Genomic DNA, 26,134 nt, shown 5'->3' with positions numbered 1-26,134 from the left:
AGGATGATGAGTCTATGCACGTGTGAGGTCACTTTCTAAACGACTGTATTCTATTTTCATTTTAATGTTTACGAGTTCACTATGTACATTTCCTGATGTGTGTGTGTGTATTTGGGTGTATGTGTGTGTGTACACAGTGCCTGTTAGATATTGGGGGCTTCCTGTGCTTTTGTATGTATAATTGCTGTATGTGTGATAGTTAGCTAGCATGCTTGCGCTGTAACGATCACATTAGCCCCTGCTAATACACATAGTCCAGCGGGTAGGATAAATAATTGTTCCATTTTATGATACAAATTTCAAACATGGTTCACTAATACTAAATGCCTTAATCAACATTTTAAAGATTGGAGGCAATCTGGGAAGAGTGTAAATCAACCAGGTTAAACATCCAGATTTTCTGTTAGCAGAAAATAGGGTAAAATCATTCCAAACAATATAAAAATTACTTTAATTTAATCTACCCACCAAATAAACTCTACAGATAATATAGACAATCATTTGGATCATAAAGTACTCTTAAGACCTTAATAGGGGTCATATTGAGGTCATTTTGACCATAGTCCAGTGCATAAAAAATGGTGGACTTTGTGGTAGAGCCGCCAAATTTCAAGTATTTTTGTAAATAGTGCCATCACAGATTTTGTCCATTACCTCCCTGGTGGCCATTTCCAATATGGCCAGCAACCAGCTGCATTGGGAGATATTGGACTAGATTCATTTGTCGATATGTAAATAAATAATTTGTACATATAACCCAATGATGGTTTCAAATATTTGAGGGTGTCTGGAAAACACTATTTAAAAAAAAACTTTTTTACAAACTTTGTGTTAAAGGCTAAAATGTCTTATCATAAAAGTATTTGTTAAAATGGGTTATCTGTCTCTCTGCTGGACATAATAAGTTCCTGTGTGATTTTACCTAAAGTGATGAGCACAGGGCAGGTTTCCTGTCATTTTTCATCAAATGTACACAAAACAGAATACCATATCACATATCATTGCAGTCAATAGACTTCAGGAAACACACATTTTACTTTTTAGAGTGTGTACATGTAAACTATTGGAACTAATCGTGTTCACCACTCTTCTACTAAACGTTTAAATGATACGTATAAATGGCATTATTGCGTTCTCCAGAGCCCAAATATTTTAAGCCATCGTTGGGGTGTATGCAACAATTATTTATGGAGACATGGCCAATATGGCCCTGTGCAGCTGGGCCATCGCATGGCCATCATATTTCTAATGTTGATCATTGAAAGAATGTAGCCGGCTACATTTCCTAATGTTTTCCTTGAAGTTAATCTTGCATTTTACCGGGGGGAAAAGTAGGCTGGCTACAACGAGAAAAGTACAGGAGAAAAGTAGCTACACATCAGTCAGAGCGCTGTCTACTGATAGAATTCCCGTTAGTGCATCCAAGTGGAAAAGTGCAACTGAAGCAGAACATTTGTCTGATGCCGAGCAGAAATTCTAATACGAAGTTTACAAAACAAAGCAAGATATTTCTATTTGTTTTAACTTTTTTTTCCTGCGTGAAAAATGCAGAATTCTGCGACCCCTAAGTTTAACTTGCTAGTTATCTAAGTAGCTGAATTAATTTGGTGACGGGGCATCATATTGTGTAAGCTTTTTGCCATGTTTGAGAAGTCAAAGCCCTTTGGATTAGTTATTTGTACAGCTTCCACTCTTGATTTACATGAATTCTTTCTTAGCCGGTCTTCTCCTTCCCTCTCTTGTCCTGAGCAGAGCAGACAGCCCTGTTGCCCTAGCGACTCCAGACTCCACACAGACACAGAATGTACACATTCTGCTCCAGACCCAGTACTGTTCTTCCTTCAGACAGGCATGCATCAAAATGTTGTTCATTTTCACAAAATGTTGTTAATTTACATAATACCTCTTGTTCACATTCACTTGTAAATGTCCAAACTCACTAAAAATGATATTCGGTAGCTCCTACCTATATATGTATAACGTTATGAGCTGGATTACCTGTCTGTAATTTGTTTATTTATATTATTTAGCTAGCAGCCTCCATGGAAATTCCATATTACTTGCACTACTTTTGTTAGCATTCTGTTAACAGATGCCCAATTGTATTTTTTTGTGTTTTTTGGAGCCCCCTTGTGTACTGTGTATGTACTAGAGTATATCCCAGGAAGAGATGAGGACGGTATGACGATACAAAAATCTGGATACCGCCCAACCCTAAACATTACAAAGTCATTTTGATATTGTTTGGAAGGATTTTATCCTATTTTCTTCAAACAGGAAATCTGAATGGCAGCCTTTTTATAAAAAAAGCCCACCCTGGTTATCTGACAAACTTCCCAGACTGCCTCCATCTTTACAACATTCCTTAAGGTACACTACATGACCAAAAGTATGTGGGAACCTGCTCGTTGAGCATCTCATTCCAAAATCATGGGCATTAATATGGAGTTGGTCCCCCCTTTGCTGCTATAATAGCCTCCACTCTTCTGGGAAGGCTTTCCACTAGACGTTGGAACATTGCTGAAGGGACTTGCTTCCATTCAGCCACAAGAGCATTAGTAAGGTCGGGCACTGATGTTGGGTGATTAGGCCTGGCTCGCAGTTGGCGTTCTAATTAATCCCAAAGGTTTTCAATGGGGTTGAGGTCAGGGCTCTGTGTAGGCCAGTCAAGTTCTTCCACACCGATCTCAAAAACAATTTCTGTATTGACCTCGCTTTGTGCTGAAACAGGAAAGGGCCTTCCCCAAACTTTTTCCACAAAGTTGGAAGCACAGAATAGTCTAGAATGTCATTGTATGCTGTAGCCTGAAGATTTCCCTTCACTGAAACTTAGGGGCCTAGCCAGAATCATGAAAAACCACCCCAGACCATTATTCCTCCTCCACCAAACTTTACAGTTGGCACTATGCATTGGGGCAGGTAGCGTTGTCCTGGCATCCACCAAACCCAGATTCGTCCGTCGGACTGAAAGTTGGTAAAGTGTGACTCATCACTGCAGAGAATGTGTTTCCACTGCATTTCACGAAGCTCCTGAAGAACAGTTATTATGCTGAAGTTGCTTCCAGAGGCAGTTTGAAACTCAGTAATGAGTGTTGCATCCGAGGACAGATGATTTTCGCAGATGACCCATTGTTGCTCCTAGACATCCCTTCACACAACGGCATGCACAGTTGACCAGGGCAGCTCTAGCGGACAAATTGACTTTTTGGAAAGGTGGCATCCTATGATGGTGCCACGTTGAAAGTCACTGAGCTCTTCAGTAAGGCCATTCTATTGCCAATGTTTGTCTATGCAAATTGCATGGCTGCGTGCTCGATTTTATACACCTATCAGCAACAGGTGTCACTTATTTGAAGGGGTGTCTGCATACTTTGTCATGTATATATTGTATCTATATAGTATTAGTGTACCAAGTTTGACACTTGTATCACAAAGTGGAACGAGCTCTGGTATGTTTGGTTCTTAGCCACTGGACTAAAAGTTGTTTCCATGCTACAGATGACTCTACAGCCATCGGCAGACTTCTTTCTGTACTGCATACTTGTTACTCTTGCCCCCGAAGAACGCGTTAAAGATTCCCTGAGATAAAGTGAGAGTAAAAGATTCCCTGAGATAAAGTGAGAGTAAAGAGAGAATGAACCGGGAGAGGGAGAGAGAATGGAGCAAGTGCGAAATGTAATTTCCAAAATTAGAAAGTTCAATTAGCGTCTCAAACATGATCCTTCCAGTGAACTATTTGTATTTTCTAAGACTGCGAGTAAAAATAAAACCTCCAGACCAAATCAAATGAAATCAGTTCATGGCGACTGTATTTCACTAGCCGTATTTCATAAACATTTACAAATAGAGCAATTATCAACGAGAGTAAGGGGATCTGGTCTGTTTCTACGGTTATGCCTGTTATGTGTGGCACAGGAGAAAGCACAACGATAATAATTAGAATTGGCAGCACACTCGACAGACACAGCAGCACAGGGACTACAGTAAAACTTGTCCCAGCTGCCGTGGTAATGTTAAAAGAAAGAGTGTTGTTCAGACGACCCAAAAAGTAGGCGCGTCCACAAGAAGGAGGCGGGAGGCAGAGGAAAGGGGGAAAATGTGGGGTGAGCAAAATAAGAGAGACAGATTGAAAGGGAGTCGGGGAAAGAAATACGGGATAGAGGGGTAGAGATCGGACGGGAGAGAGAAACTGCATGGGAGTCTCTCCAATTTGATAGGAAGAGTGTAGAATAGAAGAGCGGACTGGTGGTGCATGCACTAAGCATAGCCTCTCGATCAGAGCACTTGACTGCGCTCATTCAAGAAAAACACACGCATACAAAAACAGACACACACACAGGGGAAGGAGCTGGGAGCCGGGAAGGCAACTCAAGACGAGAAAAACCGAATGGGGCAAAACGCGTGAGTTTGAGAACCAACAGAAGTCGCAAGGGGGAGCGGGGGTATTCCACAGGGGTGGGGAGGGGGGGGGGGACAAGCGCCAGCCAGCCATGGGAAGCAGAGAGGCGGGAGAGAGAGAGAGGGTAAACCAGAGGAACGTGTACCCAGCAGGACACAGACCCTCACCAGCAGCCCTGCAGCTTCCCAACACCAGACGGCCACTTATCCCAGAGATGACAAGCGGGATGAGAGGGGGCCGGATGGCTAGCTCTTGCTCCTGAGCAGTTTAACCAGGGGTGGGAGGGGGGTTGCAGTCCACAAATGTGGTCGTTGCGGAGGACCATGGGGCCGGGTCCATTACGGGGTGGCTGTTTGCTCAGGTGGCTGGGGTTGAAAATATGCCGCAGGAGCACGCTGGTGTTCGCCCTGCTCTGGTTCGGCACTTGGGTGTTCCTCAATGGCTTGGTGTTTGTGCACCGGACCATCCTCTCCGACTACTGCACGGATGACAAGAGCAAGAGGATACTGCAGAGAGTGGTGAGTAGCCTACGGGGGATGGAGGGCTCACGCTTACGCTTCTGTTTTGATGTTGACATTGAACTTGAGTTTAGTGTGTGTGTGTGTGTGTGTGTGTGTGTGTGTGTGTGTGTGTGTGTGTGTGTGTGTGTGTGTGTGTGTGACAAACATGCCACAAACCACATACTACAAACATGCCACAAACCACATACTAAGCAAAATAATATAACAGGTTAAGATACTGTAGAGTACACAGATTCAAATATTGACTGATCCAAACAAACTGACTTGGAAACAAAATATTTTCTCAGGGTAAAGTTATTTAATCAATCTGTCTTGGACAAATCCCTTTTTAATTCCACCAACCAACACTCACGCAATTAAGCTGAATTGACTCAACTGAATCACAACTCAATTGAAGAGCATTCCTAAGCAGTTGTAGACAATAAACCTCCCTTATTCTTAACCTCCTCTGGGCTGCAGCACAGCAAATTAGCGTTGTGTTATAAAACATTTTTTTAATACAGAGTGTTAAATCAACACTGAAAGTGTCAAGACTGAGGACCTACATAGACACCATAACAGTGTTAAATTAACACACGACTCTGTGTAAAGCTGAGTTCCTTGCCTTCTGAGTAAATTGTAGATTTACCACCCATGACTGTATTTGTTAGTGAGAGAGACATGGTTGTTGCATTTGGCCTTCAGTAAGTGATATCCTAAGTGAACATTTTATCATAATGTTTTTTTTATGAACACAATTTAACACTGGTCTGGTGTGTATGAATGTATGTATGTATGTATGTATGTATGTATGTGTGTGTGTGTGTGTTGTGTTATTTAAATAAAAAACACTGGAAAACTTGTATGTAGCCTATCACATTTATGCCTTTTAATACAATTGCTCTATGCGCCCAGAGTCCACAAACAATCCCAATGTTTACTTAGGAGACATAATTATCTCTGCGCTGCCATGCTCTCTACCAATTACACCGACTAATGTTTCAACCCCAGCATCTTTATGTAGCCCTAGAGGCATTTCACGGACTATGCATTTCGTGGACTGCAATTCTGTCTGGGATTACTTCTTGGTTCTAAAGTTTTCACATAAATCTCCCTTTGAACCAGTGGATTACACACAATGTTGTGAGTGCGATGAAATGGAGGAAAGGTGCAAAGTTCGCAGCATTTTTCCTGAAGGGAATTCCACTTACAGGGTAGAATTAAAAGATTAAACAAAAGTGACAAACAAGCGTGACAAGAGCAAACATAAGGATATAGGATAAATATTTGATTATCTATGCCTATTTGTGTACAATCTGCCCAATCAGATATACAGTGCCTTCAGAAAGTATTCACACCGCTTGACTTTTTCCACATTTGTTATGTTACAGCCTAAATTTAAATTTGAGATTGTGGGTCACTGGCCTACACACAATACCTCATAATGTCAAAGTGGAATTATGTTTTTTGAAATATTTACAAATGAATTAAAAAGGAAAAGCTGAAATGTCTTGAGTCAGTAAGTATTCAAGCCCTTTGTTATGAAAAACCTAAATAAGTTCAAGAGTAAAAATGTACTTAACATGTCACATAATAAGTTGCATGGACTCACTCTGTGTGCAATAATAGCGTTTAACATGATTTTGTAATGACTACCTCATCTTTGTCCCACACATACAATTATATGTAATGTCCCTCATTCAATGAGGGACATTACATATAATTCAATGTAATGTCCCTCATGCCTCGCAAAGAAGGGCACCTATTGATAGATGAAAAAGACAGTGAATATCCCTTATCCCCTATCAATACACCCAGTAACTACAAAGATACCGGTGTCCTTCCTAACTCAGTTGCTGGAGAGGAAGGAAACTACTCAGGGATTTCACCATGAGGCCAATGGTGTCTTTAAAATGAGGATGGATCAACAACATTGTAGTTACTCTACAATACTAACCTAAATGAAAAGAAGGAAGCCTGTACAGAATACAAATATTCCAAAACATGCATCCTGTTTGCAATAAGGCACTAAAGTAAAACTGCAAAAACTGTAGAAGAAATTAACTTTATGTCCTGAATCAACACAATCTCACACCAAATTTGTGCAAATATGTACAAAAAGTATTTCAGCAGATTTTGTGTGTTTTTGTGTGGCTTAATTCGTGTGAAAATACATTTTGGGGGGGGCATACTTTTGAAGTTATTAGAGCAATGCATGATGGGCAATGGTGTTCTACACTTCCTTATTTCGTGTCCCACATTTATTTATATAAAAACCAACGTGTTAACAACCCACTATTGTTAATCAACCAGGTTGTCACCGCAATAATTATAATATAATAGTATCCTTACCTTTTTTATTAATGCCAATACGGTTTTCTATGCTTGGGATACTGGTGCACTTGTAGTCAGAAAGACTGTTTTTTTGTGTGGGCAACAGTGGCCTAGATGATTTTCTTCATAACACATTTCATATTTTGTGAAATGAGCCTGCATTACACAGATTTCTTCATAATGCATTTAATACAAGGCTCCACTTTTTCGTGTTCATTACACAATGGCTTTTTTTTGGGGGGGGGGGGGTATCGATGAAGGTATTCGATTGGGGAATGAGGATACATTATTATGATGGGAAATTATAATACACACTATGATACACGCACACAAACACTTAAACACATATACAACACACTCACTCTGTTTGTACTCATGTTATAGCCAACTCTTGATTTTTGTCTGAATTATTTGTAATAAAATATTTTTTATCTAGTTGTCATGTATTCATTATCTTTAAATGTTGGTAGTTTGCATCTGTCAGTAATGATTAACATGGTTAAATAGTCATACATCTCTGCTTGATTCAGCTTTTGATATATTTGGCATTTCTATACATTTTCTGTATTTCCACTGAAGAACGCAATAATTAATCAACACACTATTCAGCTATGGGTTTCACAACCTTATAATAATGATACAAGTTATATCAGCTTAAAAAGGGTTAATTTACAAAGTCTGGGGTAAAATATGTTTGACAAAGTGGTATAGGAGAGTCTGACATACAACCCCTAACTTGAGTTCAGCCTTCCCCAATGAGAACCAAGAGCGGCTTACCTTCATCATTCACAACTGGGAAAGGCCTAAATTCTAGGCTGTAGACAATCCTACATCCATCTCATTAGATGCATAACCTTTATTTAACTAGGCGAGTCAGTAAAGAACAAATTATTATTTACAATGATGGCCTACCAGGGAACAGTGGGTTAACTGCCTCATTCAGGGGCAGAACGACAGATTTTTACCTTGTCAGCTCAGGGATTTGATGCAGCAACCTTTCGGTTACTGGCCCAACTCTCTAACCACTGGGCTACTTGCCGTCCCAGATCAGAACAAGAGGGATCAACAGAGACTGATATTACTGGTTTCCATCCTTAAAAAGCATAGTTGTGTTTTGCCGCGTAACACACATTATTTGTCTACCCATATGATGTGGATCATTGTCAGGTTATTAGAACATCGTGCTTGCAATAACACTTTAAACAGGCTGCTTGTAAATGTGTAGAATGTGTTTGTTTTGGGTCCACACTGGTAAGTTTACTTATGTAAATTAGACAGTCACAGAGGATCTGTCAGACCCATTGATGCTTCTCCATTGTTCACTAGATGTAGCAATGTAATTACACCCAACGCAATGTTGAAAAAACACAATGTTTTTATACCACATAACTCGACGTGAGCTGGATGTGATCCCTACACTGCCACCAATGTAGAGGAAGAAAGTGAAAGCTGCAACAGGGACTCTAACCAGGGCTCATACGTGGCAAAGTGAGTTCTAACGGCCGTTGACATGAAAGCCTAGCAGGCCTCTGGGCAGAGGCAGTATGCCTACAATGCTGGCATATGCCTTGTTACAATAGCCTAAGTATATAACATAATCGACACGACCGCAATAATCATCATGAAACAGCCTTGGAAGTGCCATAAGTGTAAGCCAACATAATTCATTATTTTACATGAATCTGTTTAACTACATTGATATGGCTTAATTGATCATAGTCCAGACTCGTTATTGTTGCTAAAAACCATGCAGTTGCACCAAGGGAATTGAAACCAAACAGATTTTTTTTGCAAGTCTTCTGTGTGCCCACATTAATTGATTCATTCATTTCCCATCATGAAAATGAATCCCAATTCCCCAATAAATGCAACCCTCATAAAATACGACATCACACTAGTATCCCAAAGTATTAAGCGAAAACAGCATTGACATGAATAAAAAAATTCAAAAAACATAAGGCTACTATTTTATTTTTAAGTATTTTGTTGACAACCTGGTTGATTAACAATACTGAGTTGTTAACACATTTTTTATATATATAAAAAAAATGTGGGACACAAAAAAATGCAGTGTCGAACACCATTGCCCAAAATGCATTGCTCCAATAATATTCATATGATATGATATTCATATGAATGAAGTCGCATAAAAATGTGTTTTTCCCTACATAAAAGCTTGGAATCTGCTGAAATACGTTTTGTACATATGTGCACGATTGAGTGTGAGATTGTGTTGCCCGAATACAAAGCCTTATATTTGGCGCAAATCCAACACATGACTGATTACCACTCTTCATATTTTCAAGCATGCATCATGTTATGGGTATGCTTGTCAACGGCAAGGACTGGGGAGTTTTTTAGGATAAAAATAAATGGAATGAGCTAAGCACAGGCAAAATCCTAGAGGAAAACCTGCTTCAGTCTGCTTTCAAACAGACACTGGGAGAAGAATTCACCTTTCAGCAGGACAATAACTTAAAACACAAGGCCAAATATACACTGGAGTTGCTTACGAAGATGACATTGAATGTTCCTGTGTGGCCTAGTTATAGTTTTGACTTAAATCGGCTTGAAATTATATGGCAAGACTTGATAATGGTTGTCTAGCAATGATCAGCAAACATATTGACAGAGGTTAAAGAATAAAACATTTAAAAAAGTTGCATATATTTTAGAAAATCTCTTAGAGACTTACCCAGAATGACTCTCAGCTGTAATCGCTGCCATAGGTGACTCTAACATTTATTGACTCAGGGGAGTGAATACTTATGTAAATTAGATATTTCTGCTCTCATTTTAAAAACATTTGCTTTAATGACAAAAAAAGACAACATGTGGTAAAGGCAAACACTTAAGTACCAATTGCTTATTGCATTGCTACATATTTAAATCCCAATGAACATTGCGCAAATCATTTTGGTAGGCAAGCCTGAACAAACAAAATACACAAGGTAATAATAGCTAGATTTCGTATTATGATTAAATGCAGGCAATCCATTGTCTCCCATCAACATTTACTCTGCCAACTTCATAAATAACGCCAAACATGCTTTGAAATTATGCAGCCATTCTAATAAATCATGTGGACAGACAAGAAATGAGCACAAAATATGCAAATATGGGTTGCTTTTGCAACAGGTCTTCAGTCAGTCGTTTCTGGTTTTGACTTTGTTGCAGGGCCTTATGTTGGCCAACCTTAAAATGTATCCCACTCTTTAGGGTCAAACTGACCAATGATTTACTGGTCAGCAATGTCAGCCAAGGTAGGACGCAAGTAAAAACACCCCAACTCTGTATTTGCTGTCTGAGTCTATATTCCTATTCAGACAAAGTTCCTGTTCTGTCTGATTTATATTCATCATTAATTGTTTGCAATAGTTGCAACACAATCATACTATTCATAATATGTACACACATACAGTACTCAGTATTTACTCTGAGTACATTCTGGTAAAATGTACAGATAAAAACATGTTAAGGCTAGGTGTGTAGATTTTCACATTTTTAAGGGATATTTCATCATGGCCTATAGATTATTTAGCTTTCAATCTACATTTCATTGCAGAGGAGGCTATATATGTATATATATTATGTGGCTTGAGGCGACCACTGAGGATTAGGTTGAAGTCATTAAAACTCGTTTTTCAACCACTCCACAAATTTCTTGTTACCAAACTATAGTTTTGGCAAGTCACTTAGGACATCTACTTTGTGCATGACACAAGTAATTTTTCCAACAATTGTTTACAGACAGATTATTTCACGTATTATTCACTGTATCACAATTCCAGTGGGTCAGAAGTTTACATACACTAAGTTGACTGTGCCTTTAAACAGCTTGGACAATTCCAGAAAATTATGTCATGGCTTTAGAAGCTTCTGATAAGGCTAATTGAAATCATTTGAGTCAATTGCAGGTGTACCTGTGGATGTATTTCAAGGCCTACTTTCATACTCAGTGCCTCTTTTCTTGACGTGGGAAAATCAAAAGAAATCAGCCAAGACCTCAGAAAAAAAGTTGTAGAACTCCACAAGTCTGGTTCACCCTTAGGAGCAATTTCCAAACGCCTGAAGGTACCACGTTCATCTGTACAAACAATAGTACGCAAGTATAAACACCATGGGACAACACAGCCACCAAACCGGTCAGGAAGGAGACACGTTCTGTCTCCTAGAGATTAACTTACTTTGGTGCGGAATGTGCAAATCAACCCCAGAACAACAGCAAAGGACTTTGTGAAGATGATGGAGGAAACAAGTACAAAAGTGTCTATATCCACATTAAAATTAGTCCTATATCAACATAACCTGAAAGGCCGCTCAGCAAGGAACCGCCATCAGCAAGGAACCGCCATAAAAAAAGCCAGACTATGGTTTGCAACTGCACATGGGGACAAAGATTGTACTTTTTGGAGAAATGTCCCCTGGTCTGATGAAACAAAAATAGAACCGTTTGGCCATAATGTCCATCGTTATGTTTGGAGGAAAAAGGGGGAGGCTTGCAAGCCGAAGAACACCATCCCAACTGTGAAGCACGGGGGTGGCAGCATCATGTTGTGGTGGTGCTTTGCTGCAGGAGGGACTGGTGCACTTCACAAATAGATGGCATCATGAGGGGGGAAATTGTGGCTATATTGAAGCAACATCTCAAGACATCAGTCATGAAGTTAAAGCTTGGTCGCAAATGGGTCTTCCAAATGGTCAATGACCCCAAGCATACTTCCGAAGTTGTGGCAAAATGGCTTAAGGACAACAAAGTCAAGGTATTGGAGTGGCCATCACAAAGCCCTGACCTCAATCCTATAAAAAATTAGTGGGCAGAACTGAAAAAGCGTGTGCGAGCAAGGAGGGCTTACTCCCCTGTCTCAGTTACACCAGCTCTGTCAGGAGGAGAGGAATGGGCCAAAATTCACCCAACTTATTGTGGGAAGCATGTGGAAGAGTACCCAAAACGTTTTACCCACATTAAACAATTTAAAGGCAATGCTACCAAACACTAATTGAGTGTATGTAAACTTGTGACCCACTGGAAATGTGATGAAAGAAATAAACGCTGAAATAAATCATTCTCTCTACTATTATTCTGACATTTCTCATTCTTAAAATAAAGTGGTGATCCTAACTGACCTAAGACAGACAATTTTAACTAGGATTAAATGTTAGGAATTGTGAAGAACTGAGTTTAAATGTATTTGGCTAAGGTGTATGTAAACTTCCAACTTCAACTGTATATACAGGGACTAACATTGTCCCAGTGTTGCTATGGTTTGCTACGGTTTCCTGATGTGAAGTTAAGCATATCTACAGCTTGGAACAACTTCTCACATTGGTAAGGGGGCATATACACTAATTTCATCACTTCTCAGCTGGCAATAGGGACTTTGTGCTTTAGATAGCATCATGTAGCTATGCCTCTAAGCCCGGAGCAGACATGAAAGTGTCTGTATGTGTTCAGGACTATTGTCTATCTGTGAGGCGTTCAGTCAGAATAATCAAAGAACGGTAACATCCTCTGAGGATTTCCTCAGGTAGAGTCATATTTGTTTGTCAAGTTGTAATATCCATGAAATCTCTTTTCTCATCCATAATGATAACAGACAAAAGCAAACGAAGGGAAACAAAACAACAACAAAAAATGTAGACAGAGCTGAACTTCAATTTGAATATAACCTAAAAAAAACACTTTGGAATGCGTGCTTACTTCCTTACCTAACCACATAACCACATAAATACCTACAACACCACCCCACCCCTAGTTGTGCTACTGTATGTAATAGATAGTACTAGAAATATTAAAGTTTACAGGTTCTGATGTTGGATCTTAATTTGATCACCAGGTTTCAAGACAACTTTCCTGCAATGCAGGACATTTTGAACTTGTAGTGTATTTGAGGTTTTAAAAGGCATCTGCGGTTTGTAATTCCCACTTTGACTTGATTTTCCCTTAAGAAAAATGTATCAACCCCTACAAAAATGTCCATTCATTATAATCCACCTAATAATTCACATTTCCTGTTGCTACAGGATTATTGTACTGCTCTAGCATACTGGCACAAATTAAGATCCTACATCTATATGAATGCTAAATTAACTAAAATTAAATTAATCTAAATTAACTAAAACTAAATCTTAAAGGATCCCATTCAAAAGGCTATGTTGTGAGTCCTCTTTTTAAACAGTGGAGCCATCTTTTCGAAGGTCTTTTGGCAGCCTTTGCCAGTTGAACAAACCCCTTAAGATTTTTACTGCACACCTTAATAGCTTTCTGCTCCAGGGCTTACACTACAGCTTGGCTATTTTATTATTTATTTATGCATTTAACCAGGCACAGATGGCAATGCCTGGAGATAGGGAGTTGTACCAAGGCCATTTCAATGTGAATTCTAATGAGGGTTGTGTTTCATAGGATAATTACAGTAGACTACTGTTTTAGAAAGTATACATAATACATATATATTATACTTTATATCTGGAAAGTAACTGTAAATATGATATTGTGTTCCTTTTATACCATGCCATTGTGTATAATATGATTGCTTAATAATATTGTGACAATTCCACATTTTGTTGTGTTACAGCCTGATTTTAAAATTGATTATCTTGTGATTTTTCTGTCACTGGCCTACACACAATACCCCATAATGTCAAAGTGGAACAATGTTTTTTGAAAATGTTACCAATTAAAACCTGAAATGTCTTAAGTCAATAAGTATTCAACCTCTTTGTTATGGCAAGCCTAAATAAGTTCAGGAGTAAAAATGTGCTGAAAAATTCACATAATAAGTTGCATGGACTTACTCTGTGTGCAATAACAGTGTTTAACATGATTTTCTAATGACTACTTAATCTCTGTACCGCACAATTATCTGTAAGTGAATTTCAAACACAGATTCAACCACAAAGACCAGGGAGGTTTTCCAATGCCTCTCAAAGAAGGGTACTTATTGGTAGATGGGTAAAAAAAAGAAAAGCAGACATTGAACATCCCTTTGAGCATGGTGAAGTTATTCATTACACTTTGGATGGTGTATCAATACACCCAGTCACTACAAAGATACAGGCGTTCTTCCTAACTCAGTTGCCGGAGAGGAAGGAAACTGGTGACTTTAAAACAGTTACAGAGAGTTATGGCTATTATAGGACAAAACTGAGGATGGATCAACAGCATTACAGTTACTCCACAGTACTAACCTAATTAACAGAGTGAAAAGAAAAAAAGCATGTACAGATATAAAATATTCTAAAACATGCATCCTGTTTGCAATAAGGCACTAAAGTAATACTGCAAAAAGTGTGTCAAAAAAAATGTGTCATTAACTTTTTGTTCTGAATACAAAGTGTTATGTTTGGGGCAAATCCAATACAACACATTACTGAGTACCACTCTCAATATTTTCAAGTATAGTGGTGGTTGCATCATGTCATGGGTATGCTTGTAATCGTTAAGCACTGGGGAGTTTTTCAGGATTAAAATTACATGTAATTGAGCTAAGCACAGGCAAAATCCTAGAGGAAAACCTGGTTCAGTCTGCTTTACACCAGACACTGTGTCACGCCTGCTCCTGTTCCTCCCCTCCGGCATACGAAGTCGCCAGAGTACTAACCACCTTGTCCTGGGATTCATCATTACACAAACCTGGCTCTCATCATTACGCGCACCTGTGAGTCATTATGATTCACACATGTACTCCATTAACTTCATCATTTCCTCCCCTTTATATGTCACTCTCCCAGGTTCACTCACCAGTTGGTATTGTTCTTGTGTATCGGCATACTGCTTTATGTTAGTGTCATGTTCTTGGTTTTGTGGTTTTAATAAAACGTTTCACCTGCACCTGCTTCCAACTCACCGCCCCATCATTACACACTGGGTGTTGAATCCAATTCTCAGCAAGACAACCTAAAACATAAGACCAAATCTACACTGGAGTTGCTTACCAAGAAGACATTGAATGTTCCTGAGTGGCGGACTTACAGTTTTGACTTAAATCTACTTCTAAAACTATGGCAAGACCTGAACATGGTTGTCTAGCAATGATCAACAACCAATTAGACAGAACTTGAAGTATTCTTAAAAGAATAATGGGCAAATGTTGCACAATCCAGGTGTGTAAAGCTCTTAGAGACTTACCCAGAAAGACTCACAGCTAATCGCTGCCAAATATGCTTCTGCTAAGTATTGACTCAGGGGTGTGAATACTTATGTAAATTAGATATTTCTATATTTAATTTTCAATACATTTGCAAAAAAATATTTAAAAAATCATGTTACTTTGTCATTATGGGTTATTCTGTGTAGATGGGTGAGCGAATCCATTTTGAATTCAGGCTGCACCACAACAAAATGTGGAATAAGTCAAGGGTTATTAATACTTTCTCCTATGGAGATGGAACAGGTCATGAAAATAGAATATAATATTAATATAATGTATGTGGTAACTTTTGTGTTTTTTATTATGTGCTAGTAAACCAGCTGTTTGAGACTAAAAACAATATGACAAGGGCTTGAATCCCACAGCTAAACGATCAGATCATGCAACACTAGACTACTGAATAAAGGGGTTTAGTTTCCAAATAAGCAGCAATGAAGTTGTGCACAGTGCATGCATACATAATTATGGGATACTAGTACTTCCAGTGAACTGGACTTCTCGATAAAAAACAGGCCACCCTCTCAGTGCCCTCAAAATGAATGTATTTATTGTTCTTCTTCGTTTAAAATGAATAAACACAATAAAGTCCACCCCACATTCACACTCCACACAATAAGAGCAATTATGGCTTGATGATTTACAGTCCTGGCTTACATTGGCTGTGATGAGTGAGTCCAAATAATTATCACATTGTTCCCGTTTAGCAAATCGAGCCAAATGTATATAATCTAGGCTACAATGTATATATTTTAAACTATTGTCTGTCGAATAATGGGGAACAAAAGGTCTTCTCTGGACGTATTTGAGCATATCTTTGTTTTCGGACAAATTTTTCCAGTGAGAGAAATCTTAGTAGAGCTAAGGCCACTGTTGTAGGACATTCCAGACATGCCGACTCTGACCAGTGCTTGGGCCAGACTGCGCTCCGCTCAACGGTCCGCAGCACACTGGTCCACTGCACTTTTCTTGTGTGAAACTTGTGAACTGTCATGTGAACTGAAGCCACTACAGTTCAGCCATTTACTATAATTGTACAAAATAAGTATGCTTTTAATAACAGGAAACTAACCATATTTATGACACATGCATTGAACTAATGTAATTCCGAGGGATTCGTTTGTTATTACGTAAATGCGAAGGGACATTGCGTTATTTAGCTCCCTTACCCATTAGCGAATAAGATTACAGAATGGTGAGTACTGTAAAACCTATACTGCCACTTCCAGGTAGATTCTCTTCATGGGTAGATAGATGGCTTCGGGTTTCATAATAAGAAGTGTGTGTAAACAGGCAGCAGTTTGTGAACTTTGTCTGTTTGATTGAATCCCAGTCATAGAATAGGAATAAAACATAAATGGTACAATTAAAAGGTAAATGTTTTATAATAGAAAAGTGGACCAATCTTTGCAGTGGTGCAGACACTTTAGTAAACCTTGCCATTGGGTTAAATAAAACAATGAATGTGATTAGCTTTTATTGGGCCTTTTAAGGTCTATGTATTTGGACTTTAGTATATGGAACGTGCTCCAGAGATGGAGTTTGGGCTTTGCCCAGCCAGCAGCTATTTCCCTGATTCTGATTGATGGTCAATAAATGTTTGCTTTGTTCATTACCTTTTTGGGGATTTCGAGACATACAATGTAAAAGGAGGAAAAGAACAGAAAGCAAACACCTGCTGATTTTTTGTTGTTGTTTCTGTTTCGACCCTGTAATCATGATGATGTGACTTGGCTGGTCAACCGAAGGTTCATTAATGACTTGGACTACTTCAAAGTCTGGAGTGTGTTGTTTCCCTGAGCCCACGTATTCACGTCATTAGCTAGAGTTTGAAATGCCAAACAAACATGCTGTGGGCGCCAGCAGGGCTATTTATTGACTTGAACTCTTGTTGCCGTATTTTGGCTTCTCTGTACATATCCACATCTGACAGTATGACATGTGTAACTATAGCTGAAGCCACTGTTTCTCCACAAAGCAATTATATGTACATTGTAAACGCCAATGCTTATACAAAATGCCAGCAAAACATCATGACAGAGTCCAAACACCACAGTGGGAAAGTTTACATACAAACAGAAGCTAAAAACAGCTGCAGTCTGACATTATGCAAGTCCCAGGAAATCCAGGGAATTAAAAATGGATGTGCGGAACTTGGATGCCTTGCTGAGGAGGAAAAAAAAGAAAAGAAAAGAAAATACACGATTTGGCCTGGGCTAGATGCCTAGGCTGGGATATTATGGCCACGGCACCGGTTAGCCTACACAAGGCCGAGAGATAGCAGGGGTGCATTAGGGGCCTCAAAATAATTGCAGGGGTCTCTGAGTTCAGCTCTCTGGAGATAAGGGGAGGACACTTAGGCCTTTCAGATGGCTGCAATGACCGTCAAAACTATGTGATACAGCTCAAGACAGGCCACTTTCATTTGTGTTGTCACCCAGCCTAACAGATAGCAAAGTTGGAGAGCAGGAAAGTCTGCCAATGCAACCATAGTATGAGACTCAATATCAGGCACAAGCCAAGCAGAGAAGGATGAGAATACTGGATGAGAATAACTCTTTTTCATTTATTTTGTGAAATATACACTACCGGTCAAACGTTTTAGAACACCTACTCATTCAAAGGTTTTTCTTGATTTCTACAATTTCCTCATTGTAATAGTGAAGACATCTAAACTATGAAATAACACATATGGAATCATGTAGTAACCAAAAAAGTGTTAAACAAATCAAAATATATTTTACATTTTAGATTCTTCAAATAGCCACCCTTTGCCTTGATGACAGCTTTGCACACGCTTGGCATTCTCTCAACTAGCTTCACCTGGAATGCTTTTCCAACCGTCTTGAAAGAGATCCCACATGCTGAGCACTTGTTGGCTGCTTTTCCTTCACTCTGTGGTCCGACTCATCCCAAACCATTTTAATCTGGTTGAGGTCGGGGGATTGTGGAGGCCAGGTCATCTGATGCAGCACTCCATCACTCTCCTTCTTGGTAAAATAGCCCTTACACAGCCTGGAGGTGTGTTGGGTCATTGTCTTTTTGAAAAACAAATGATAGTCCCACTAAGCGCAAACAGATGGGATGGTGTATCGCTGCAGAATCCTATGGTAGCCATGCTGGTTAAGTGTGCCTTGAATTATAAATAAGTCAGCAGTGTCACCAGCAAAGCACCCCCACACCATCACACCTCCTCCATGCTTTACGATGGAAAATACACATGTGGAGATCATCTGTTCACCCACACCGCGTCTCACAAAGACACAGCAGTTGGAACCAAAAAACTAAAATTTGGACTCCAGACCAAAGGACAAATTTCCACCAGTCTAATGTCCATTGCTTGTGTTTCTTGGCCCAAGCAAGTCTCTTCTTCTTAATGGTGTCCTCTAGTATTGATTTTTTTGCAGCAAAATCAACCATGAAGGCCTGATTCAATCAGTCACCTCAGAACAGTTGATGTTGAGAAGTGTCTGTTACTTGAACTCTGTGAAGCATTTGTTTGGGCTGCAATTTCTGAGGCTGGTAACTCGAATGAACTTATCATCTGCAGCAGAGGTAACTCTGGGTCTTCCATTCCTGTGGCGATCCTCATGAGAGCCAGTTTCATCATAGCGCTTGATGGTTTTTGCGACTGCACTTGAAGAAACTTTCAAAGTTCTTGAAATGTTCCGTATTGACTGACCTTCATGTCTTAAAGTAATGATAGACTGTTGTTTCTATTTGCTTATTTGAGCTGTTGTTGCCATAATATGAACTTGGTCTTTTAACCAGGTGACTTCCACATGAAGCTGGTTGAGAGAATGCCAAGAGTGTGCAAAGCTGTCATCAAGGCAAAGGGTTGCTATTTGAAGAATCTCAAACATAAAATATATTTAGATGTGTTTAACACTTTTTTGGTTACTACATGATTCCATATGTGTTACTGCATAGTTTTTTCTTCTTCTACAATGTAGAAAATAGTAAAAAATAAAGAAAAACCCTTGAATGAGTAGGTGTTCTAAAACATTTGACCGGTAGTGTACATATGATTATGCCACATGGACCAAGTTGTTGTTATGTTAATGATTTTGTAGCACATCTGCAATGAACATAAAACAATCACTAAATTGTAATGAATATAAATAGTCCACAACCACAGTTTTCAATTATTATCAGTGAAGTTAATGTTCAATTTCGTGTTATTTTACCAATTAATTAACTTCAATGTGTCACTACATTGTGCGCATGTGAAGTATGACCTATGCTTGTAAGCTTGCAATTGCAATGCAAGCCTACAAGCCTAGAGAGGAAAGGGTGTGGAAGGACCAATAAACATCTGTGAGGGTTGGTGATAAGAGAAACAAAACTATGCCTAACGTGTTAATGCCATGCCACCCAGTCAAGGCTATTAAGCATCTCACTGAAATCTTGAGAGAATCAAGATGACAGCTGTTTACTTTGGAATGTAGGCAGAGAGGGAGTTTCTATGTAATCCCGCTAGGAACACTAATCATTTCCAACCTCTGGATGTACATCTATGCACTGAGATGTACACCAATCACATTGGCTCGCGAATCGGAGACATAAAAAGCAGGTTAAATAGAGGGCGAAGCTGTATTGTAGTGGGATGTAATTTAATTCACCATCAACTGGAACATTTTCAGAAAATGTACTGCCTTGTACAGGATTGTCCATTTTCATTTCAGTAGCACAGTAATACAGTGCCATTCCCTTATTAGGATGTGATGTAGACTACAAATCAAATTTTTCAAATCTGCTGTTCAAAAATAAACGTTGTTTCCTGCAAAATTGTTGGTGCCTCGTCATTTTAGAAGAAAAAGAGGATTTGCAAAAAAAACAACAACAATGTTTTGTGACTCTGCCATGACAAGCTTACTATGTACACCAAAAATAATGTGATTTTGTCTGTGTGTGTCTCTGTCTGTCCCAGTGTGAGGAGTACCGCGAGGGCGCCCTGACTGGTGACCTCTGCGAGGACCTGTGCGTGAGCGGCCAGGTTGAGTACAAGCGCTGCCTCTACTACGAGAATGGCAAGAAGGTGATCGAGGCTCGGTGGCGTGGCACTCCTGTGGTGCTCAAGTCCAAGCTGGAGAACTTCTCCTCCTACGAAAGCCTGGGCCTCCTGGAGTACCAGGACCCGGCCGAGGAGCTCGCTCCCCTGGACGTGGTCTTCTATGCCACCCTGGAGATCAGGAACTCCCTGGGGCTGGACATGGGTGGCAACGCCTCACTGCCACCGCTGTGGGGCCAGAGGCTGAGGGAGCGTGGGCGGCCCTACTCGCGGGCAGAGCTGGCATCGCTTTGGTCCCTGCTCCAGCAGGAGGAGTACGTCTTCCTGAGGGTGCTGCAGGACCTCAGCCGCCACGTGGCCAAGGTGCTGGGTTCCTGCGGACACTTCTACGCTGTTGAGTACTTGTCGGCGGGCCACGCCTGGGACCAGAACATATTCTCTCTGGAGGAGTTATCGGCGGGCCCATGGACGGCGAGGGACATGGTGCACCGCATCGCCCTCAGCTTCCTGGACATGGCATGGCGCTTCGACAATGACTTCTCGCACCGCCTCCACCTGTGCGACATCAAACCAGAGAACTTTGCCATCCGGAAGGACCTTACGGTGAGCTGACCACGTTCGCACACATACACACACACACACATATGAACACACTCACACACAGAGTACACTCATAGACACACACGCACATGCTTCAAAGCAATACGTTGCTGACTCTTTCACACAGGAACGCTAAAACAGCACGGAAGTCTCATTTGGAGATAAACCTGTCATTAAAACTGTCCCAGAGCGGCTGCTGGGTACCCCTCACAGATCTGAGATCGGCTTCTTTTTAGTGGGGGAGTTCAGATTCTTTCTGTGTAAACAAGAAACGGTCAGATTTAGCTCCCTTTTTTCATAGTAAAACAGTAATTAATCCACACAATAATACTGCAGCACATTCATCCGCAGAGTGCAAACCATTTGATGAGAACAACGCGCCATCTGAAGAATGATGAGGCTCCAAGTTGTTTAATTGTTTCCAACAAGGTTAAAAAAACAGCCGGTTGTGCCATTTTTCACAATTATATTACGTTGCTTTTTAACGTGGAGGAAGCCCATGATCCAGGCAACACACCGAGGAATAGGATTAAAGATGTATTTAAATATGCTTGTTGAGGACACCCCTTATGCATTCCACGATATAAGTTTGTCTGAGTTTCACCTGAGTTTCTCTGTGTGAAACCTATACACCTTTGGCTGACTCTGACCTATGAAGGACTGAGAGCAAGGTGCATATACACCTCACGTTGCAGTATTGTACCCCAATTGTGCCATCAGGGTGTCAATAATCAGTACAAAACATGTTTTATTTCTGCTGATGGGGGATTCAAAGCATAGACAGATATCCAAAATGAACTCTTTCTGAGTAACCTAGATGAGACAAGAGGAATAAAAAGTGAAAATCATTAACACAAAAGCATAGTGTTACCATAGAGGGTATTACAATTTATTAACAGTCCTCTCTGGTAGGCACCATTTTCATTTTATTTCCATAAAAATGTGATAAACTTGCCAGGGCCGTGAAGAATAAGCTGTTTGAGCAATCAATGAAAAACATATGTATTGTCTTTAGAGTGAGTAGATGTATTTATATTTTCATTCAACTTGGCTTAAGTTGCTGTACACCAATTGCTCATGTTGGCGGCGGTACCCGAAACTGGAGAACATTAGTTTGATGAGGCCCTCGATGAGATAACTATTGTTATAAGGACATCATTTAGTTTGCATAACAGTTAGCATGCCAAAAACCCAAATGATCTTTCGAAGTAAAAAAAAAAAAAAAAAAAACATGCAAGAAAAAAAGAAAGATGGAAGCTTTTACAATTTATCGACAGCGTAGAAAGTAAAGAGATGACGCTGTTTGAAATGAAATATATTATTCTCGTCCCTATTATGGTTTACATCAACCGTGAGCTCATTTGATAGTGTGGACAAAGACCAGGAGGAAGGAGAGGAGTCCAAAGGAGACATGTTATTGTCTATGTTTCGGCTGCTGCGTCGTCAAAAACAGTATCCTTTCAATCCCTCCTTTCTTTTTATCTCAAAAGTACATGTATATAGCTCCAGGTGATACTTTGTTTTTTTTTTACCGTGCAGCTGATCCCTTATTTAGTTTTCTCATGTGATAATAAACAGAGGAAAGGAATTCTCTGTTATATACTGGGGGGGTATATTGAAAGGGTGTATTGTGTGCAGTATATTAAATGTTGGGGGGGGGGGGGGGGTATACAGTATAGGGGCTATATTGTATATTGAAAATATATTAGGAGTATATATTTGGTTGGCTTGCGCCGTCGCATTAGCAGTGGTAAGTGATACATAGGATACCAATTATTATCATATCTGTCAGATCTACAGCTCCTTAAAGCGCTATGCTGATTTAGCTGGACGTGATGGATGAGTGAAGAGCAATGTCGAGAATACCATCTCTTATGTTCACTGATCACTAAGGGCTCTATTCAGTCTGTATCGCTGAAGCATCACAGATTGCGCACTAGAAAAATTAAGGTCATTTCCGTTTGAGCCGACATACCGTGAATGCAGTCTCCTTGACCAGGAGAACATTGCCTTTAGTTGTCAATCACGCTACGAAGCTTCGCCTTCCGCGATACGGATTGAATAGAGCCCTTAAGATTCTTTCTACCTTTCAGAATTCGACAGTGACTTGTTTTTTTGTTTGTTGGTCTTCTGACACGTTTGCTACAAATCAGCTGAAGCTGACATGAAGTGCTGCAGTGGCGTCATTCCTCACGGGCCGTCACTTCAGCAAAGAGGACGATTATAACAAGCCATAGAGATGAAACAGAATCCCAACGCCCTTAAACAACAGCATGTGTGAAAATGTTTTTTTTTTTTTACTGTATAATTCCATGTCAATGAGATTCAAAATATCTCCCACAGGAATAGCTGCAATGTGGTTATTCTTGATTTATTCCTTTTGCTTAAAAAAAAAGAACAAGTGGTGAATGAAAAGGGAGGTAGAGGAAAGTAGTGAACGTAAGTGAAGATACTGAAAACAAACAAGGCTAAATAAAAATACCTTTGATTGATTGATACAGCTATTAAACCCTTGCCTCTGGGGTCAATGTGAGCTCCGGAGTTGGCAGCAATGAAACTCCGGCACTTACTCACCTCTCTCTGTGCTGTTGTGCAGGTGGTGGCTATAGATGTGGACATGGCTTTCTTCGAGCCCAAAATGCGAGACATCCTCGAGCAGAACTGCACTAATGACGACGACTGCAACTTCTTTGACTGCATCTCGGAATGCAACATGAAGACGAACAAGTGCAGCTCAAAGCGGAGGAATAGCAACCTGCAGGTAAGTGTGATTGCATCGAAATATGAACGTGATTGCATATTATTTTCAACTCACTCTACATCTCACCATTAAGTAAGTTATTCAATTCTTGGGTTGGTTGCTCCTCTGAAGAGCTAAACAGGAGCACTCAACTTTGAATTATTTTTAATTATGAATGTGTAGTTGAGCGCTTCAAGGAATGTTAATTGCTTATGAGAACACTATGGAATTTCAGTGCATGATTATAATACAAGAACCAACCCAAGATAGATAAGACCTCAAGAGACTATTTCTCACTTTCGCTGTAAACACAGAGGAAATCATTTTCGCTGTAAACACAGCAGTTGTCAGCTTTAGCAGAAATCACCTTTACCGCCCGGGATTCAATACGATCGTGTTTTTTGTCAGCATTTTAATTGCTATGTTTCCGCGTTTGCGGAGACTATATCCACAGTTGACCTTTCAATGTTGACCTTTCAATGGCACATTGTTCAAATCAGCGATCGGTTTGAAACCCGGCGCAATGCAGACGCAATGCAGTACAAAAGCGCAACATGACTGCAAAAGAGACAGGTTGGAATGTCTGAGAAATAGTGGACAAATGAAACTTTTTGGTAAATTAGTGGTGTTTGAATTTGTTGATAAAATGCGGGACATGATTGTTTGGTTGCGGGATGCTGGACAAAAGGCCAAAATGCGGCACGGTCCCACACAATCCGGGACATGTTGTCACCCTTGTCAATACCTAGTCTTTGACATAATATGCGTCCAATTGATAAGTTGAAATACTGTCGTCACTCATACTGCCGGATGCCCTGGAGAAGCAGAGAGCTCCCAGACAATGTCGCATATGTGATGACACCAGGTCCACCTCAAGGCCACAGGTGGCTGCTGCGAATGATACCTTTCCTCCGCTCCTGATCACTTATCGCGACCCTCGCTGACCCCTACCTCTCCATTGTACTGCCTGCCATCCAGGAGACAATGGTGGCTTTGTCTTTAAACGATTGCGGGGGTCAAGGAGACGATTTGTGTCTCGGGGGCTCTCGTCCCCTTCAAACAGGCGTGTAATAAGAATATGACTGATGATGGCCCCGGTGATAATGAAATAAGAACTAAGGAACAGTAGGTTACTCTCACAATGACCAACCCCCCTCCCCTTTTCTCTTGTCCACCCCTCTTTCTTCTCCTCTCTGACTGTCCACTTCTGTCATCCCCCCTCCCCCACTTTCCTTGTGTTTCTGACTGTCCCCTCCTCTTCTCTCCCCTCTCTGTTACCCCCCTTCCTCCGTTCCTCTTGGGTCTGCCTCACCCCCTCTTCTCTCCTCCTTTCTTCGCTCCTCTCTGGACTGTCATCCCGTCTTCTCTACCCCTCTCTTCTGCTCTGGACAGGTGATCTGTCAGAAGATCTTCAGGCCCTGGTTCTCTCCCACACTACTGGGCGCCAAGGCGGGCCTCCCCCTCCAGGTGGACCTCCAGCGGGCGGTGCAGGAGTGCGCCGAGACGCCCTGGGGAGAGGACGAGGAGCATCCCCAAGCCGTCCAGAAGCGCTTGCTGCACCTACTTACGCGCCTTCTCCACCAAGGGACCGCCTCTGAGCGTGGGGGCGCAGATGGAGAGGGCATTCACTCCCACACAGCTCTTAACTTCTGAGACATTGCACTGTTCACTCTCACAAAAACTATACACTGAAGAAAACAGTCATATTGGCTTCATGAGAGTTATTTAAAGTGTCTAGATGTTTTGTGATGTGGTTCCTGCGGACTGATACTGGTTGTTGATGTAACAAAAGATGCACTGATGGTGGTAGTACTGACTATGTGTCTTTAGTACCTACGGTAAGCAGACAATGGCAGTTTCTGAGGTATAACTGAAGCATCTGCCAATAATTGGTGGTCTATCAAGCAAGCGGTTCTTATTTGAGTCATCATTACATTAAATAAATGCAGATACTTTCTTTGAACCCTTTTGTACAGTCGATCTATTACTATGATCTCATGTTGATCACTAAGGATATGCCCCTTTTCTCCATTTTCCGCCCAAAATGACATACCCAAATCTAACTGCCTGTAGCTCAGGCCCTGAAGCAAGGATATGCATATTCTTGGTGCCATTTGAAAGGAAACACTTTGAAGTTTGTGGAAATGTGAAATGAATGTAGGAGAATATAACACAATAGATCTGGTAAAAGATAATACAAAGAAAAAATCTACAGTTCTTTTGTATTTTTTTTTGTACCATCATCTTTGAAATGCAAGAGAAAGGCCATAATGTATTATTCCAGCCCAGGTGCAATTTAGATTTTGGCCACTAGATGGCAGCGGTGTATGTGCAACGTTTTAGACTGATCCAATGAACCATTGCATTTCTGGTCAAAATGTTGTATCAAGACTGCCCAAA

At 40.5% G+C, this 26,134-nt stretch overlaps 1 protein-coding gene across 1 annotated transcript; it reads left to right on the top strand.

The window, feature by feature from the left end:
- Nucleotides 1–4,106: 4,106 nt before the first annotated feature.
- dipk1c (divergent protein kinase domain 1C) lies at nt 4,107–25,697 on the top strand. The gene is made up of 4 exons (XM_021563079.2): nt 4,107–4,917; nt 20,314–20,997; nt 23,591–23,755; nt 25,127–25,697. Exons 1-4 carry the CDS (start codon nt 4,702–4,704, stop codon nt 25,385–25,387), a joined length of 1,326 nt encoding a protein of 441 aa, XP_021418754.1. The 5' UTR covers nt 4,107–4,701; the 3' UTR covers nt 25,388–25,697.
- The last annotated feature ends 437 nt before the right edge of the window (nt 25,698–26,134 follow it).

Source organism: Oncorhynchus mykiss, chromosome 15 (genome assembly GCF_013265735.2).
Source record: "Oncorhynchus mykiss isolate Arlee chromosome 15, USDA_OmykA_1.1, whole genome shotgun sequence".
Classification (NCBI taxonomy): domain Eukaryota; kingdom Metazoa; phylum Chordata; class Actinopteri; order Salmoniformes; family Salmonidae; genus Oncorhynchus; species Oncorhynchus mykiss.
The sequence above is the reverse complement of the archived record's forward strand: the minus strand, read 5'-3'. Positions and strand labels throughout refer to the sequence as shown.

Bases quoted from the DNA above. Each gene is read 5' to 3' on its own strand.
- dipk1c (XM_021563079.2), top strand. From the start codon at position 4,702: ATGTGGTCGTTGCGGAGGACCATGGGGCCGGGTCCATTACGGGGTGGC. The intron at 20,998-23,590 runs GTGAGCTGACCA...GCTGTTGTGCAG, and splicing joins CCATCCGGAAGGACCTTACG to GTGGTGGCTATAGATGTGGA. The intron at 23,756-25,126 runs GTAAGTGTGATT...TGCTCTGGACAG, and splicing joins GGAGGAATAGCAACCTGCAG to GTGATCTGTCAGAAGATCTT.